The sequence below is a fragment of the Ochotona curzoniae genome, unplaced genomic scaffold, assembly GCF_017591425.1.
Source record: "Ochotona curzoniae isolate NIBS_2020 unplaced genomic scaffold, NIBS_Ocur_1.0 contig_43, whole genome shotgun sequence".
Taxonomy (NCBI): domain Eukaryota; kingdom Metazoa; phylum Chordata; class Mammalia; order Lagomorpha; family Ochotonidae; genus Ochotona; species Ochotona curzoniae.
Genome location: NW_024466218.1, coordinates 16,638,444 through 16,656,731, shown reverse-complemented (window position 1 = coordinate 16,656,731; position 18,288 = coordinate 16,638,444). Strand labels below are relative to the sequence as shown.

The following is an 18,288-nucleotide window of genomic DNA, read 5'->3' as shown; positions in this document are numbered from 1 at the left end:
TCATCATAACCATGGACTGTGCTTATACCTAAGCATGACTTTTTGTTCAACGAATAAGAATGCATAAGAACATTAATTGAGTTCACATAATGGTGAAGAATCAGGAAAGATTTCTGGAATGTTAGAGAAATTTACAATGTCTTAATTTTCTATGTGGATATGCTAACCTTTCTAGTAATGGTACATGATTATGAATGTCCTGACTTAGAAATAGCAGCAACAATATTAACAATGCCTTGTATTTTGTTTTAAAAGGAATGTCTCCAAGGTGACTGGAAACTACTTATGCTGTGGTTGTTCCTCTAATCCTTCTTATCCTCGTCCTCCTCCCATCTATCCTCCTCCTCTTACTCCTTGTCCTCTTCCTCCTCTTTCTTCTTCTGACTTAGTATTTGTTTGGAAGAGTTATAGAGAGGGAGTGACAGAGTGAGAATTTCCAACCTCTGGATCACTGCCCACATGGCCACAACTGCTAGAACTGTGCCAGACTGAAGCCATGGGCTTCATTCAGGTTTCTCATGAGTGACAGAGGCCCAAACACTTGGGCCATTTTCTCCTGCTGTCCCCAGGCCTTTAGCAAGGAGCTGGATCAGAAGTGGAGCAGCCAGGACACAATTTAGAAACTGTATGAGATACTGGCATAATTAGATACAGGATCATTAAATAGATAAGGTAAGGACCAGCATAATAACCTAATGGCTAAAGTCCTTGCCTTGCTTGCACAGGGATCCCATATGAGTGCCAGTTCGTTTCCCCTGCTGCTCCCACTTCCCTTCCAGATCCTGTGAAAGCAGTAGAGGGGGACCCAAAGCCGTGGCACTCTGCACCCATGTTGCACAACTCAGAAGAAGTTCCTGGCTCCTGGCTTTGAATCAGCTTAGCTCCGGCAGTTGCGGCCACTTGGGGAGTGAACCAGCGGATGGATGCTCTTTCTTTCTGTCCTTCTCTCTGCAAATCTGGCTTTCTGATAAAAAAAAAAAATAAAAAGTTTTTAAATGTAATTGATTATGAAAATTTGTGCCAAGGATCACTAACTACCCACAAAGTACACGGAAGTTAGAAATGCGGTTTTCTGATCTGATAGTGCTTTAACTAGATATGAGAAAATTATATGATCACTACTTTTCTGGGCCTCATTTTCTCACCTGCAGAGAAAATAATTTTGTATCCCACAGACACTGAGATCTCTATTCATCAAATAAGGTACATGAGAGCACAATGGTGAGAAGAGATCACTTAGCTAACCAAGTCTTTAGAGATGTGACCCCATCTGAGAGCACATACTCAGGATGAATTGACAAAGCTGGTGCGGTGTTGACATTACATATCGTATGGGCATAAAATAGGCATTGGTTTACAGGCTTACATTAACAAGGCTATGGATAGTGTATGTCCAGCACGTTATGTTGGTCAGGAAGCTTGGAATCACCCAGCTGTGCTTCTCACTCACTCACCAGTTGCAAATGGCGTTTTTCCTCGGCTCTTCCAGCCTTCTCACTGCAACTCTAAAACTTCAGAATTTTCCGCAATCAAATTTTTCAAAGTGTAACAAAAGATGTTTTGCTGTTACATGGAAAGAAACCAAAAAATGACTTATGCTTCCTATTCAAACTTTAGAAATAAGAATTACTTTGTAGGAAATTAAGGTTGTTTAAAAATATGTAAGTGTACTTCATATAATTTTGTTTTCTTCTTTACCATAGAATCTCATCATGTGCCGTTAATCAATTAACAACTATAAGTTGGCCATGTGGACTTTGTCATACACTGTATTTTTGCTGGGATCAGCCTCTTATTATCACATTGGGAATGGCTAAAATGCAGTGGATGAAATCTTTTCATCACACAGTTAGGCTGCCATCTTCCCAGATGGCTTCCTGCAGGTTTTGATCAGCAGGAAAACAGTTCCCAGTAGGAGTGACCTCCAGGATAAACAAGAAACCAGCTGTGATGAGAAATATCATTTAGTGGATTTGTACCCCCCAGAGGCAATCACGAAACCTTAAATCTCTAAGGAAATATAAGTCAAAAAGAAATGGAAAATGCAGACACACTTTTATGGCATAGAGATTTTGACTTTTCCAAAACCTGTAAGATTCACAGTCTCACCCTTTTTAGAATAAGACAAATGACTGCAGCTACAGAATAAAATAAGGAACATTAAAATGCTTTTTCATTGATATAGATTTCAGTGGGAGATAGATTTACCTAGAAGCTAAACTGAACTTGACCTTATATATACAAGAATGAATACGTAACTGAAAGCTTTATCCATTAGAGTTAAGAATTTGATACCCCTTTCATTTAATTTCCATTTCCCAGTCTCCAAACCTCTCTTTTAATGTGTATATCATGCATGGAATGGTAACATGCTTAAAAACATTTAGTTTAGAGTAAGTAATTAACTAAATGATAACATAATTATCTGTTGGGCTTTCCTCCAGGCACCATCCCCAGTGTTTTTGCAAAATATGGTGTTCAGGTAGTTTAGCATCTAGTAGTGGGAACAAGAGCCAAGCACATGTAATTACAATGCAAAGGAAGAATCAGAAGTGCCAAAATCTGGAAAAAGATAAGTCCTGAACCTGTTGGCAAAAGGAAGCAAAGCTAGAGTACCAGGGTCTTCGACCATGTCACAGAAAACACAGATTATGAAAAGCACTATGCATATATTTCATAAAGTTTTTATACAAAGACATTTAATTTCAATTCCATTTTCCCATACTTTTTACAAGGACCTACGTAAAGCTGTCAAAAACACAGTTGCATAAAGCCTATTTTATTTAAGTAGATTTATTTAAAACCTATTTACTCCAAACAGTTAAATTCTCATTCAGCCAACCCCCCTTCTCAAAAGAAATAAATTGAAGCAACACATCCCTTTGTTTCCTGCAGGGATGGGAGGCAGGGCCACTGGGACACAAACCAGCACCCATGTAAGATCCCGATGCACTCAAGGCAAGGACTTTAGCCACTAGGCTATTATGCCGGGCTCGTGCCATGGTTGCTATGCTGGCCTCACGTTTTAAGTTGTCTAGACGTTTAAATTGCATATTTAAGTCCTCAATGTACTTCTTAAAACTTTTATTATTGATGATATTTACATAGTTATCAGGGAGGGAAGGATTAAGCGTTAAGGGAAAGTGAGTAAGACCATTTTTTCCAAATTTGATTATTCTTCTTCCTGTATCTGATGGAAGAGGATATATAAAGGGAGAAGACACATCCAGTCTTCTAACCACCCCCTGACCTGTGTCCTTAAGCCCACATGAGTGATAGAAGCCGGGTTCGTGAGTGGAGGTCTCTTTGGGGGCAGGTTGCATGACCCAGGATGCCAATGGCAATGGGTGACGCCCACTGGAATGCTGGAGGCTTATGTCCAGGATTGGTGGTCTAACCACAGAGTGCATGTGTCAGAACTGTACGTTCTTTTTGTTTTTGCTTCTTTTTAAAAATATTATTATCATTTTATGACATAGTTATATAGGCCATGGGATTTTTTCTACTCCCTCCCCAAGTACCCTCCCTTCCCCTGAGTAAGTTCCCCTATATTATCCCTTTATATGTGAATTGTTTTTTTTTTTTTCACATACACATTTAAGAATCTTATGTTCAATAGAAGAGAGCTTGATTTTCATGTATTGTGGTGAAAATTACCTTTGGTCAACCCTGTTGGGTGTGCTGTGCCCTTCCTGGATATTGTTTCCCAATTCTTTCCCTAGACGAGGGAGATTTTCCCGTATTAATCATTAAGGAGTATATTTAAAAATGAATTTTACTGAAGTACTGCACTCAGAATAGCCTTGAAAATATTAAAAAAATGCTTATATTGATAGCATTCAACATCATGTGTCAGTGTCATAGACATCTTACTGCTTATGGATAGCAAATAGAATGTAGCACTGTTCCTGAATAATTAACCAACAAGTTTCATTTATAGCAGGAAGCAAATGAAGAATCTATTAACATTCAAGAGCCGCAGAACATAAAGCACAGGGATCTTTAATTCATGGATGAATGAAGACGGAAGCAACATGTTGAACATTGTGTTTTTCCCCATAAAGTTAGTTCTGTGTCAAATATTATTAAGTTGAAATGTAGCTGCAGAGCATCTGCTCAATTTTAAGCGCTCTATCCACTGTTTTTGAATTTTAAGTAAAATCACACATACACACTCATATAGACAAATGTTTTGTGCAGAGTTGGTGTGTATAAGAGAAACTATCCCACACATTAATTATGGCAATACTTTTATATCTGTTGTATAGGTGGGAAAATTCTATTTGAAAAAAAAGAGACAGATCTTAATGAATTTCTGATTATGTGTATTTGAAAAGTGCTGCAACATACATATTTAACATCACTCAAAGAGGATTTTATATCTGTTTTCTCAATAAAAGTTTCTATTCTGCCAGATCTGTGCCAGAGATGGTAGCAGGCTTACATTGCATTGTATTTTAAAAAATTCATTGCAGCATTTTCACATCTGCTCTGGTATTGAATTCTTTCTACATCCCTGCTAAGTGTGTTTTAATCCCTCTTTGACAAAGGAGGAAATTGGGCTTCTGAGAGGTAAGGTAATGTGTTAGAAGACATAATGTGGATGAACAGAATTAATGCATGTGTCCCTGTCTGTGCTCTAGAGCATAAATGCTATTTTTGAACACAAACATGGTTCTGTATACCTGTACACAGCACAAGGCCAAAATCACCCAGGGGCTTTACAAATACAAGTGATGGGGTATCTCAGGTGGAGATTCCAGGACAGGTCAGATGTAAGGTCTGGCATATCTATTTCCTTAAAATAAGTATTATTTTTTTTCATTTGACAGGAAAGTTCATACAGAGAGAGAGACAGAGACAGAGACAGAGAGGAGTCTTCTGTTTGCTGGTTCACTGCTACAATGGCCAGAGCTGGGCTTATCGGATGTCAGGAACCTAGAGGTTGCTCCAGGTCTTCCACATGAGTGCAGGTGCACAAGGACTTTAACCATTTTCTGCTGATTTCCCAGGCAATAAACAGGGAGGTAGATCAGAAGTGGAGCAGCTGGGACACCAATCAAAACCCCTATGGGGTGTTAGTACCTCAGGTGGAGGCTTAGCCTACTATGCCACAATATTCTTTCATGGTACGCCTATGTTCATTGTGACTTACATGTGGCTTTATGCCTGATGAGCCAACAGTATTGAACATTCATTAATTCATTCATCCAATATTGTTCTTTGTGAATTTGACATGTATTTCCTAATAAGTTAATGAACTTTTTCAAATTTATTATTTTCCTTAGGATGAAGTTATTGACGAGCTAGTCAATTTATTAATCATTGTCTAGTCAATCTGCTGATCCTTTTCTTTTGTCTCACATACGGAAATTCTTACTTCAGCCCAACTTTGTAAAGTCTCTAGATAAAAATGTTATTCAAACAACATAAAATTCATGTATGTAGGAGAAATAATTAAAAATAGATGATGTCTGCTATATCTCAAACATAACAAATATGTACAGAAGAAAGAAACATGAATTTTAATACCAAGATTTATTCCAGCAGAAAAATGTATCCTAATCAAAATGTCTGAGAATGAGAAAAACCACTGTAAGACCATGTTAGGAAAATGTCATAAAACAATGTCTTTGAACTGAGATTGTCACTGATTTCTTCTTGGTGTTGTAAGATTACGTCTCAAATTTACATAAATCTGTGCTATATGGGTTTTTAAAGCATACTAAAGGCAGCAGTGCTTGTATTTAGGAACAAAAGGAAAACATCTAAATTTCTGTTCATGAGCAAATCACTAGTTTAGACTGTAGTACATACATAAAAGGAGTTTGGTTGCCTCCACAGAAATAAACAGAATTTTCTATAGTTCTATGAAGTTGATTACATCAATTATATTTTTAATTAAGAGTGAAATTGTGTATTGAATTCCAAACTTATAGAAAGATGCCTATGTGAAATGAATATGTATATAAATGCATATATATACACACACACAAACACATTTCTATAACAATAAACTATTAGTTGTAATTCACTTGAGGAGAAAATTAAGAGTCAGTCATAAAAAATTAAAACTAATTTAAAATTGTATAGGTATATCTCTTTGAAACTTTATTTTTCTAGGCATTTATACAATTTAAAGCTTGCATTTTATTGCTTAAAATAATAAATGAAAAATAGCACTTGATATATCATTTCTACCTCAGTCTACATTTCATTAGGACTTCAATCAAATACAGTTGCTATAAAAATAATATATTTATCAATGTAAACATATCAGTGATGGGAGGGTTTCTTTTTTTTTTTTTTTTTTTTTAAAGATTTATTTTTTATTATTTTTTATTGGAAAGGCGGATATACAGAGAGGAGAGACAGAGAGGAAGATCTTCCATCCGATGATTCACTCCCCAAGTGAGCCGCAACGGGCCGATACTATGCCGATCCGAAGCCAGGAGCCTCTTCTGGGTCTCCCACGCGGGTGCAGGGTCCCAAAGCTTTGGGCCGTCCTCAACTGCTTTCCCAGGCCACAGGCAGGGAGCTGGAAGGGAAGCGGGGCTGCCGGGATTAGAACCGGCGCCCATATGGGATCCCGGGCGTGCAAGGCGAGGACTTAACCACTTGCGCCACCGCGCCGGGCCCGATGGGAGGGTTTCAAAATGAAAGAACATCAGAAGTAAGAGAGATCTTGAGTACTTACAACCTAACCCGTTTTAGTGATAAAAGAACAGGTTTAGTGGAGTGCTTTTCTCCTAGTCTAGTCCATTTTGTACTAGAAAATAAATAAAACAAATGCAATCCAAAGTAAATTTTTATAGAACCAATGACTACGGACTTTTAGAGCAAGCACAACATTAGGAGGCTATGTGTCCTAGAAATATCCTTTACGGTTATTATAGCTTTGATTAGTTCAACCTGATGATACTCTGTTTATGCCTTGCTTATTAAAAGCTATTTAAATTGACCTACTAACTCAGCATGCTATTAACTTCATCACTATTTCTGGACCCACAAGCAACCAGCATTTTTTAATTTGATGGATCAATGTAAATGTTCCTGTATCTCATAACACATTGAGTTAAATACAACAGTTGTCAATGTAACTGCTCAGTTATCTGCGCAGAGTGTCTTAGTGGTTCATGTGAATAGTTTCGCAGATGAAGAAATTACATTTTCTCTGGATCTTCAAATACCGCTGGAGCCCACTTTATATTTCATTTCTTTGATTTCTTATAACATCAATTTCTAAATATTGTGGCTTTTGCTCTTTTATTGTTTAACATAACTTGTTCCATGGTTACAATCTAAGTTTCCTATTTTCCGCTTTAGATATACTATTAGCCTTTGTATCGATACATTTAGAAGAAGAGTAAAAGATATTTTGTGAACTCAATACTACCACCACCACCACCACTACTACTACTAGTAATAATAATAATAATAAACAGATTGCAAAAAAAAAGCCAACCCAAACTATTGAATTTTCAGCAGCTAGGTAATTGTACTTCATGCTAGATGTAACATGAAACATTGATATAGCAATATCTCCATGACTGGAATATTGGTAAATCTAAACTTTAATACCACTCTCTAAGCAGCAAAACAAGATTTAATCCATAGAAAGCATAAAATGATTCACACTCAACAATCTACATTATTGTGTACACAGACATTTGTGAGACCAGTGTAACAACAGCTGGCCATAATACTGGGTCAAGGTTCTATATACTAGTAAGTCCTCCATTCTCAAATCTAACTCTAATTTTGTGGGTTTTTTTTTTATTTAGAATAAATAATTTGTGTGTTTCTTGGATCCCATGAAAGTCGTGTTCCCTAGGTCCTACGACAGACTATGACCATTCTGCAGACAAACTAACTCTCATTTGAAAAGGGAATCCATCTTCTCTAGAGTGAACAGCTATTTTTTTTTTTTTCTTCAGGAGTTTCTAGGGGAATAAAGTCAAAACAAAAGAGCTCTTAAAAAGGAATGGAGTGTGGGAAAAGCACTTAAAGTATGTCATGGTAATTACATTTACCATAAAGTCAAGTAATTTTAATGTTCCAGGTATACAAATTTGAATTGATTTTTCTAAAGTGAAATTAAAAATATGATTATGACATGTATATAGAATCTGAGAGTCCATGAGTAAAATTTGCTATTTAACATTTCCTCCAAGATAACATTCAAGTCATCTGTCATAAATAACCACAGTCTCAATACCTCCCGATTTCATATATGCATTTAGGCTTTATGTTAATTTCCTGTGCCCAAAACGCACGAATAATTTTGTGTGTGTGTTTTTCCTTCAGGCAGAATTCACAGCCATGAGGGAGCAGTACATGCGAGGTGGAGAAGGGTTTATCATCTGCTATTCTGTCACTGACCGCCAGTCATTCCAAGAAGCAGCCAAGTTTAAAGAGCTCATTTTTCAGGTCCGCCACACCTATGAAATTCCGCTGGTGCTGGTGGGTAACAAAATTGACCTGGAAGAGTTCCGCCAGGTAAGTGCCAATTTTATTTGTTAGCTTTTGTTTTTTCTTTTAAGAATACACAGTAGCATGTGTAGCTGCTTCCTCCAAGCCACACCTGCAGGAAATTATTTTGATTCTGCATAAACAACATTATTTGGCACAATGTACCCCATCCCATGTACTCTTTGCAGAGTCCTTGCCAGTGTCATCCTCCTGAATTTGTAGTAGGCTCATGATTTGTGTTGAGCCGTATCTTAGCAATAATTCTGGGTAGCTTCCCAAGTTCGGATCTAAGACTTATCTTCTATTTTTGCCACTTTAGATACTAATTCTATTTCAAGACGCCATGTAAAATAATCAAATTATTGATATGTTGATAAGAAGACACTAGGGCTACATGTGTCTCTACCAAAGCACTGCACATGTAGAGGCAAAGCCATTTCACATGTCCCTATACCATCAAACATCTGACTGCTATGTAAGTTACTCAGATCCAGCCACAGAGAACAGGAAAGTCTCCGGCTCAGCCTTGTTTGCACTTCCGATGTACAGAAGAGAAGGTAAACAAAATGAAATGAAATTATTTAAATTATGTTGTTTTGGAATAACTTTTCATGCAGCAGTAGATAATCAAAATAAAGCCATCTCTCCTTTCAGAATAAAAACTGGTCACTATTTCTTAGCATCAGATACCACTCATCCAATCTATCTTCTTTTAGCTTCCCCTGCTATATCAATCTAATTCTCAGTTTCACAACTTCTTGAAGACAAAAAATTGAAAAGGCAGAAGAAAAATCTTCCTTGGTCTAGGACCCACTATCAGAATTCAATAGTTAATTTGCAGTTTATTCTCATATGGTCAAAAATAACTTGTTGGATAGCAGCTGGTGGGCAAATTGTGATGGCTTCTTATTTGAGATATCCTCATGACAGTGGTATTTCCTCTGGCTCAATCCAATGAGTAAGCAAATTATTGTACAATTTCATTGCTATAACTTATTTTGTACATGGTAATGTTACTGAGAACTTGCATGCAAATTAAATTTTTGTAAATCTAATTTTCTAAATCGAGTTGCTTAGTTATAACTTGGCATCCTTCATCTTTATTTGCACTGACCTTAAATTTGAACTGGCTTTTAATAGTTTATGTCATTCTAGTTCATGATGTATTTTTAGTTCTCTTGAAGAAGCCTGCTAGTCAAAGTTTCCAAAAAAGGGAATATTAACTGAAACAAATATTTTACTCATATCATGAGAGTTTTATAATATAAAGATTGGATTTTCACATCTAATGTATATTTTCTTTAACTAGAAAAATGTCTTACACATTGAATGTATATGAATTTATGCTTAACTCAGGAATGGCTTTACAATTGCACACATTTTTGTGTTGACATTTTTGCATATGTTACGTGTGTCTAATCATCTTAAAGAATCAGCTGTTGTTTTAGAAGCTCTAATATGTATAAACTCCATGCATGTTGTCTGTCCTGTTTTATTCTGATTCTTCAAAACAATGTTTAATATGATCTGGTTGCATTTATATGGATTTGGAATTCAAGTTATTCTCCAATTAAACATAAATGTATTTGCCTCTACTTGACAGAAAGGAGGAAGGAAGTACAGATATAATGAAAGTATACTCCTATGCAGAAGGAGAATGCTTCATTTCTTTTTTTGTTTTTGCCCAAAAAACATAAGGACAATTTTCAGCAAAAGTCAGCCAGAGAATCCCTTGCTCTTCATGATTGCAAAGCTGACTGACAAATCCCTCACCTTCCTTCCAAGTCTAGTTTTCCTGGGATAGAAGATGGGACTCAGGATCTCACAAATCCACAGTCAACAAGAACCCTGTTCATACTGGTCAATTATCAACTGCTTTCATATTAGCAGTGAAGTGAATCACAACTGTCACCAAAGTCACGGAAACAAATAATCAAAAACAGACATAAAATACAGTAATTTTGCAGATTCGACACATTTATCTTCTTTTAAATAAAATCAAACATGATAGCACAAAAACTGTTAAAATATAAATCACAATCTTTGTAAAAATATTCATGTACCAATATCTCCAATAATGAAGTGTTGATGAGCCAATTTCGCTTCTAGCTCTGATGTTTCTGATGAAAATAATTAATCCTAAAATTGCAGAGTGTTTTCTTTCTTTGCAAAATAATTTCAATTTACACTTTGTTCAAATCTCACAACTTTTATATGTAGGTGTAAAACAATTATTTGAGGAATGAGGGTAATTGAGAAGTGACTATAACGATAGAAATTGACTTTACTACCCTATTTCAGTTTATGACAAAATGAAGATTATAGTATAAATCATATGCAATTTTTTGTCATATCAATAGTTGAAAGGTTAGATCATCTTTTAAAAATTCTGACAACTAGATCATCTATAGCTCAACAGATTTTTCTGAGGAATTCTAGAGCAATACATTTAGGATCTCAAAATTCTCAAAAAATTCATGCTGGTGCTTTGGATCAGTGGTGAGTGGCAGAGCAGTGGATAGACACTCATCCCCATTTCTAATTCAGTCTACACTGAAAGAAATTGAAAGAAAAATGCCCTAATAACTAAAGCTATTTATTTTCCTACTTGGTCAAGGAGACAGCTGTTCATATTTCTAGAGCATTTCAACAAACTCCAAAAGATAGAAATAAAACAACATTTTAGTGTCTGACGGTATTGTTAGTGTTGAACTCCTAGAGACTCACTGCAGAAGGAATCTGCTTGAAAGTTTGTATATTTGTTGGGCATTACAATGCAGTGAGGTAAGAAGCTGCTGGGATACTCGCATCTCAAAAGTAGCTGAGTGGTTGAGTTGCGTTCTTTAATTCCTGTCTGTGCTTCTGATCCAGCTCTGAGCTAATGAGAGTCATGAAAAGCGATAGATGATGACTCAAGTGTTTTGTCCAGTGCCATCCACATGGGAGAAAATCTAGAGTTGCCAACTTCTGGCTTTGGCCTGAACCAGGCTGTTCCTTGCATTGGGGGCTTGAACAAAGGAATGGAAAATCTCTTTCTTTCTCTGTCACTTTGCATTTGAAATAAATAAAAACAATTAAATGCTAAATAGCTGGTATTTTGTCTAAGACAAACATAAGCATTGTTGCTGCTGATGATAATTTCTACACATCTTACTCTATGTAGTGTTCACTAGGAGTCCATGAAGTAGGTTAGTATACAATAGCAACTTTTGTATGAGTCAAGTAAAGCATCAGTATAGTTACTAACTTGCTTAAGGCCATAAGACTAATTAAAGACAAAACACAGTGTTGTGATTCTGAAACTCTTGACCTGTGAATCATTAGTGATTTAAGCACAAATTTAAAATTTATTTGAATGGTAAAGTTACCAAGAGAGATGGAAACAGAGTCAGAGACACTAAAAGAGAGAGAGACAGAGAGAGAAAGAGGGAGAGAGAAAGAGATATTTTGCACCTGTTGTTTCACATCCTAAATGGCTACAGTATCTCTGGCTGTAACAGGCTGACTCCAGAAGCCAGCACATATAGTAACAGGTGCCCATGCACTTGGGCTATTGTCGGCTGTTTTCCTAGGTACCTTAGCAGAGAACTGGATTATAAATGGATCAGCTGGAATCAGAACTATGAGTTGCCAGCACCACAGGCAGTAGTTTAGCCTCCTTTGCCAAATGCTGACTCCATGAATTTCCTTTTGAGTAATCATTAGGATTTAGTGTGAGACTCAAGAATGGATCGTAACAGTAGCACCTTATTAGCAAGTAAGAAAAAAGAGGATCGGAATGACAATTCTTTGAAAGTGAAGTAAGCATTTGTCTGGACTGTGGACAAACCATTATTATTCCTGAATCTGAGAGTAAGAGTGTGGAAAAAAAAATACAGGGAAGAAAATTAGGTTTGAAACTACTGAAAGACACTGTTTTCCTCTTATGTGAGCAGTTGTGTTTTGGTTATATCCTGACTGTTCTAAAGATAACAAGTCCATCAGCTTCCAAAGTCTTGTCTCTGTTTACTATGGCTTCTACTATTGAATTATTGGGGGTAAATCCTGTCTCCTGTGTTTGTAAAACAACAACCAACCATGCAAACTAGAAATGGTGCTATAAATTGAACAAGTTCCAGGGACGTGGGAGCAAGATTGAAAAGTTTTACATCATGGGCCTAGTGGCTAACATCATCACACACATGTGTCTGGGATCCCATATGAGCACTGGTTCTAATCCCAGTGGCCTCTTTCCCATTCAGCTCCCTGCTTATGAACTGGAAAGGTAGTTGAGGCTAGCCCAAGGCTTTGGGACCCTGAACCTGCATGGGAGACCCGGAAGAGGCTCCTGGCTTCAAATTAGCTCAGCTCCGACCATTGTGGCCGCTTGGGGAGTGAATCAGCTGAAAGAAGATATTCAGCTCTGTCTCTCCTCTTTTATGTATGTCTGACTTTCCAATTAAGAAATAAATCTAAAAAAAGTTTTATATCAGCTGCAACTCACAAATTGTTTTGTCCTGAAATCAGCCCACAAGTCCTTAAATCCTGAGAGTTTAACTATAGCTTAATATTCATTTGGAGGTTTCGAAACTGTATTTTCTCTCCTCTCAGTAACTCTTGAATTCCTGATTTGGGATTATGAAAGACCTTTTCTCAATTCTTTAGTGATTCAATGGAAATAGGTATGATTCTTCACCTGGGGGTGTGTTCGTTCCTGCAGTACTGCCTGCTGAACCTAGGGGTGGGGTGGGGGAGCGCTAACAGTAGACTTTGTGGCTGTCACATGCTGTAATTTACTTCCATTCCAGACGTCCATATTTTTCTGGAAAATCCATTTCCAATAAAGCATAAATAAAACTTCCCAGCCATTTCATTGCAATGAATGATATCTTAATGGGAAAATAGTGCTCTGGAGTCTGTCCCCTGCCCTTCCCCGATTGTTTTGCCCAGACGATCTGACTTGTGGTCACATTTAACCTCTTGCTTAGCTCTATGTGTTCCCTTTATCTTCTTGTTACACACATTAATCCTTAATTAAACATACACTTCAACTCACATTTTGCTGCGTGTGTTTCTGTCCAGTAGGTTAACCAGGTCTCTCTCATAGGTTGTTAGTTGAGTTAGAGGAGACAATGTCAGCAAATTATTGAACATGATGGTTGGTATAGAGAAGGAACTGAATAAAAGCTATCTGCTACTGTTCTCATTTCCTCATCTGCATTGTTGTGACTGTTATTGTGTAATTATTGTGTTTTTAATTTGCTGTTATTAAGTTAGACACTAACAAGACAAATGAGTAAGAGTTGTGGAAGAACTAAGCCTAATTATTTTAAGTGAAGGCCCACAGAACTCTGTGATAATCAAGATGTATAGGCTTCTTTGCAATGATTTTGAAAATTTAATTGAGAAATTATTCAAATTTTCAGTTGTGAATCACATAGGAGCAGTTCTTTAATAACTTAGTATGAGTGAATGAACTTTGGAAAAATTAGTTTTTTCTGTTTAATTTTTAAGTTAAGCAACCTGGAGAATAATAACCAGCCCTCTCAACATAATTGCTCATTCCTAAAAAATCTAAGTTATTTATTCTCTCTGTGGAAAAGCTCTCAGTTGAGGGGTGAGAACCATGGTTCTCAAAGTGGAAGAATCAACATCACATATGAACTTTGCTAGAAACACAAATTATGACGTTCCCTTCTGATGATATTAAAACAGAACTGTGGGAGAAGGGCACAGATAACTGACAAAAGTTTTCTCGGCGATTCTGAATTATGCTACAGTTAAACAACCAATATGCTAGAATATAAATTAAAATATATAAATGGTAATGTAATACTTTTGGCCATATGAAAGACTAACCCCATAGGTGGTAGCTTAAAACTATAGGTGGTTGAAAGTTCTTAAATGAAATACATAAGACACATATATGCAAACACATAGGCTTAAAATATAAAGATATTTTAAAATGTGAAATTAATATTAGCATTAAAACAGCAGAGATGAAAATGTGGCAAAGGAAATCCAATCTTCCAGACTTTTTTTTTTTTTTGAGAAAAAGGAAAGTCTAAATTTCACCATATGTATGGTGCACCTGCAACCAAATAGCCGTCCATTTATACCTACATGTTTTGTCATAAGAGGTTGTCCCTGCTCAGGTTGAACTGGCATCGAAATTGTTTGCTTCCCTTTCTTGTTTAGCTTGTGTTACATTGAATTCTTCAATTTTCACGGATCATTGGCTGCATTTGTAAAATGACAAGTAAGCTTGTTTTTTTCTTGAGGAAAAGAGGAAAGGAAGGCTGTGTGCGGAAACAGATTGGTCCCCTGAAATGAAATCCAAGATTAAAAAGTTGCTCATAACTGATATTCTGTAGTTTTAGAAACCAATCCCTTCAAATATCTGCTGGAAAGAAAACACTTAAAAGGTAATTTCTCATTTTGAATGCTCATTTTTAACATTTCTGACATTCAGGCCCTTCCCCAAGTTTACCGGCCTGCCCAAGCTGTAACATCATCCAAAACTGTCCTCAAACTTCAGTACACATTCCTCTGGTTATCTTCAACATGTCATTGTTTTATTCGCTATATTGGAAGTGTAGTATGCAAACTCAAGGCAACTTTGTAGCTTCAAATGAGTGAGTGATATAAGCAGATTGAATTACAAATACTGTTTGAAATGCCTTTGTGTGTTTTCCTGTAGTTATAACTTAGTATTTTAATTTGCAGCAGTCTGATTACTCATGAAAGAAAGTCTCCTGTGTGTGCCACCTGCAGCCTATTGGTAGTTAAGCACCTGTGAATGTCCTTGCATAACATGCTAGTGAAATTGTTTCTAGAGTTGTACTTTTAAGAGTTCTTTGTCAGGCCCAACCAGCGTGGCCTAGTGGTTAAGTCCTTGCTTTGAATGCGCTGGGATCCCACATGGGCACCAGTTCTAATCCAGGTAGCTCCACTTCCCAACTAGCTCCCTGTTTGTGGCCTGGGAAGGTAGTCAAGGAGGGCCAAAAACCTTGGGATCCTGCACCTGCATGGCAGACCTGGAAGAAGTTCCTGGCTCCTGCCTCTGGATCCGCACGGCACTGGCCGTTGCGCTCACTTGGGGAGTGAATCATCAGATGGAAGATCTTCCTGTCTGTTTCTCCTCCTTTCTGTATATCTGACTTTGTAATAAAAATTATTTTTTTTAAAAAAGAGTTCTTTGTCTATTCCAGATTCAGGGCCTTTGTTAGATGTATGATTTGCAAATATTTTTCTCTGTCTCTAGTTTATAGTTCATTTTACAAAGTCTTTTGCAGAGCAAAATTTTTATTTTGCCAAAATTCAATTTATCTGCCCTCCACCCCCCATTATGGCTGGTGATCAGGGTATACAATCTAAGAATACTATATTCTCTGATATTTTCTACCAGAAATGTCTACCAGAAAATACCAGGTCTCTGATAGATCTTAGTTTTTGCTTTTTTAGGATAATATATAAAGATGATTGTGAAGATCAATTTACAGCCCTCAGATACCAATGTGTTAACACTTCAAGTGAAGAATACATTTTTAAGTGTGATGATCTCAATTATTTTCATTTATTGAACACTGTATCACATGACATCATACGCTTTGCCTCAAATATAAAATATAATTTCAAAAGTTCATTAGATGAATGCTAGTCATACAATTTTTCTTATTATTTTACTGTTACTTTTACACATTCTATTCTCTTCTTGCTGAATCTCCCAGTCTTCTATTATTTTCATCCGTTTGGAAAACGTCCTTTAACCCTTTTTGAAAATTAGATATCACAGCAACAAATTTTATGAGATTCCTTTCATTGAAAATGTCCTTATTTCCCCTCAACACTGAAGGACATTTTTACTAGATACAAGATTGGGACTTGATAACTCTTCCTTTAACACCCAAAGCACGTGTCATTTCCATCTGTTTTTTATGAATGTGTTCACTTCTTGTTCCTTTTTAGGTATGTTGAATCTTTTTCTGGATATTTTAATGACTTATTCCTTGTCCTTAGTTTCCAAAGTTTAATTATGATGTGCAGACTTTACTAGAAATATCTTATTTAGGTTTTACCCAGCCTTTTGTTTAAAAAAGGAAATATATTTATTTGGAAGGCAAAGCAAGAGAGGCAAAAAGACAGATTGATAGACAAAAAAGAGAGATTGTGCATCTGCTGGACAATCATACTGAAAATGGCTGTTAAGAGTCAGATCTGCATTTTATTTAAAGAGAACCAAGATGACAGAATAGGGTAAGGACATGTTTAAACTGACGGAGAAATATTAGCAGTGTGAAGCAGAGAGGGCACATCCCAAGAAATAGGAGAGGACAGAATGGCAGCAAAGAGGTACCTGGAGACTGACAGACACAGGAAAGCAGTGAAAACAGTATTGTAGTATTGCAGTGATTGATAGCCCAGCGGCATTCAGTGAATGGCAATTTGAACTCCACCAGCAACAAGGTGGGAAGGATGTTTATCCGGAGCTCAGGAGGCTAATCCAGAGAAGGAACTGCCCGTCCTGCTGGTCTGTTTGATTTGACCAAGAAAGAGACAGAGCAACAGGTCCCAGACAAGCAGTGTAGGAACAGGGTAGATTTCACAGCCCAGTCTGCCCCCTTGAGGTTTTTGGGCACCATTTTGGTTAAGGAGGAAAGGGCTATGGGGCAGGACTGAGCATGCACTGAGCTGGAAGTGAACTCATTTCTGACTCTGAACTGCAACAATGTAAAATCCTACAGGTTCCACCCAAGACAGGTCTGGGTGGCCATCAGACCTGTCGGCCAGCAAATCAAGAGCTCTAGTAGTGGTGCATCAGGTGCCATTTTGTACAGCATGGCAAGGGCTTTGATATTGTGGGGACAGCGCTGAGCTGCACATGTTCTGAGTTCAGCGAGAACTTGCTTAGTTTCGTGCATTGCACTGGCCCCACAGGAAAATAATTCCAACTAAGGAATTGTACAGGTCAAAATAGGTCTGTGTAGCACCCAAACCTAACGGCCAACAGCAAGATCAGCACCAGAAACAACTGAGCTAAATAGGACACCTGATGTCTCCCTAATTCTGGGACCTACTCCAACCAGAAGTGGGAGAAAGGTTATACAGACAATGGCGCAGCCTCAGCCTGGCATCACGGGAGGTGGAGACTGGTGAGCCAGGAGCTGAGGCTACAGAAACCATGGTGGAAGACTAACATTAGAATGCAGACCTGGAATTCACTGGAGAGAGTGGCACTAGTGACTGCAAACAAAGAGCCATGTACCAACCACAATAAATAAAATTGAACTGTAGACCTGTGGATGACAGAGCTTAGAAACCTGCCCCAAGGAGAAGAATCTGATAGCCAGAAGTACAGTGACCAAGAGCCAGCAGATGGCTTCTTTCTTCTTCTTCCTCTTTTTTTTTTAAATTTCTTATTTATTTATTTATTTATTTATTTATTTATTTATTTATTTATTTATTTATTTTTTAGTTACTATGCTTTGCCAAATTTACTTCTGGCAGAAAAATAAAAGCCCAACATCAATTTAAATTAAGGATTAAATGATTGGATACTCAGTTACACAGCCTTTGGGGTCTCATTCAAGTTTTAATTCATCCTTGGGTTAAAAACCTTTAAATCTCAACCCAAGTTTGGAATGATGCTTTCCAGTGACCAATTTCTTTGGCGATCCCTGAGTTACAATGTGACCACTTTGTGGGAACCTAGGCTCTGTTTGGCTTTCAGTGGATGGGGATGTGTGTCTGTGGACAAGAAGTTCCAGATCACTAACCTAATTTCCTGTGTAATGTAATTGCCTCATTGTTAGCAACTCACTAACTCCTCAAAAGGAT

At 37.2% G+C, this 18,288-nt stretch overlaps 1 protein-coding gene across 2 annotated transcripts in view; it reads left to right on the top strand.

The window, feature by feature from the left end:
- RIT2 (Ras like without CAAX 2) overlaps window positions 1–18,288 on the top strand; it is a 263,569-nt gene that overhangs the window by 127,460 nt on the left and 117,821 nt on the right. For both annotated transcript variants that reach the window (XM_040984716.1, XM_040984715.1), the window contains one exon: window positions 8,308–8,499. In XM_040984716.1, coding sequence (XP_040840650.1) covers window positions 8,308–8,499 — 192 coding nt within the window. The remainder of the gene's footprint in view (window positions 1–8,307; window positions 8,500–18,288) is intronic.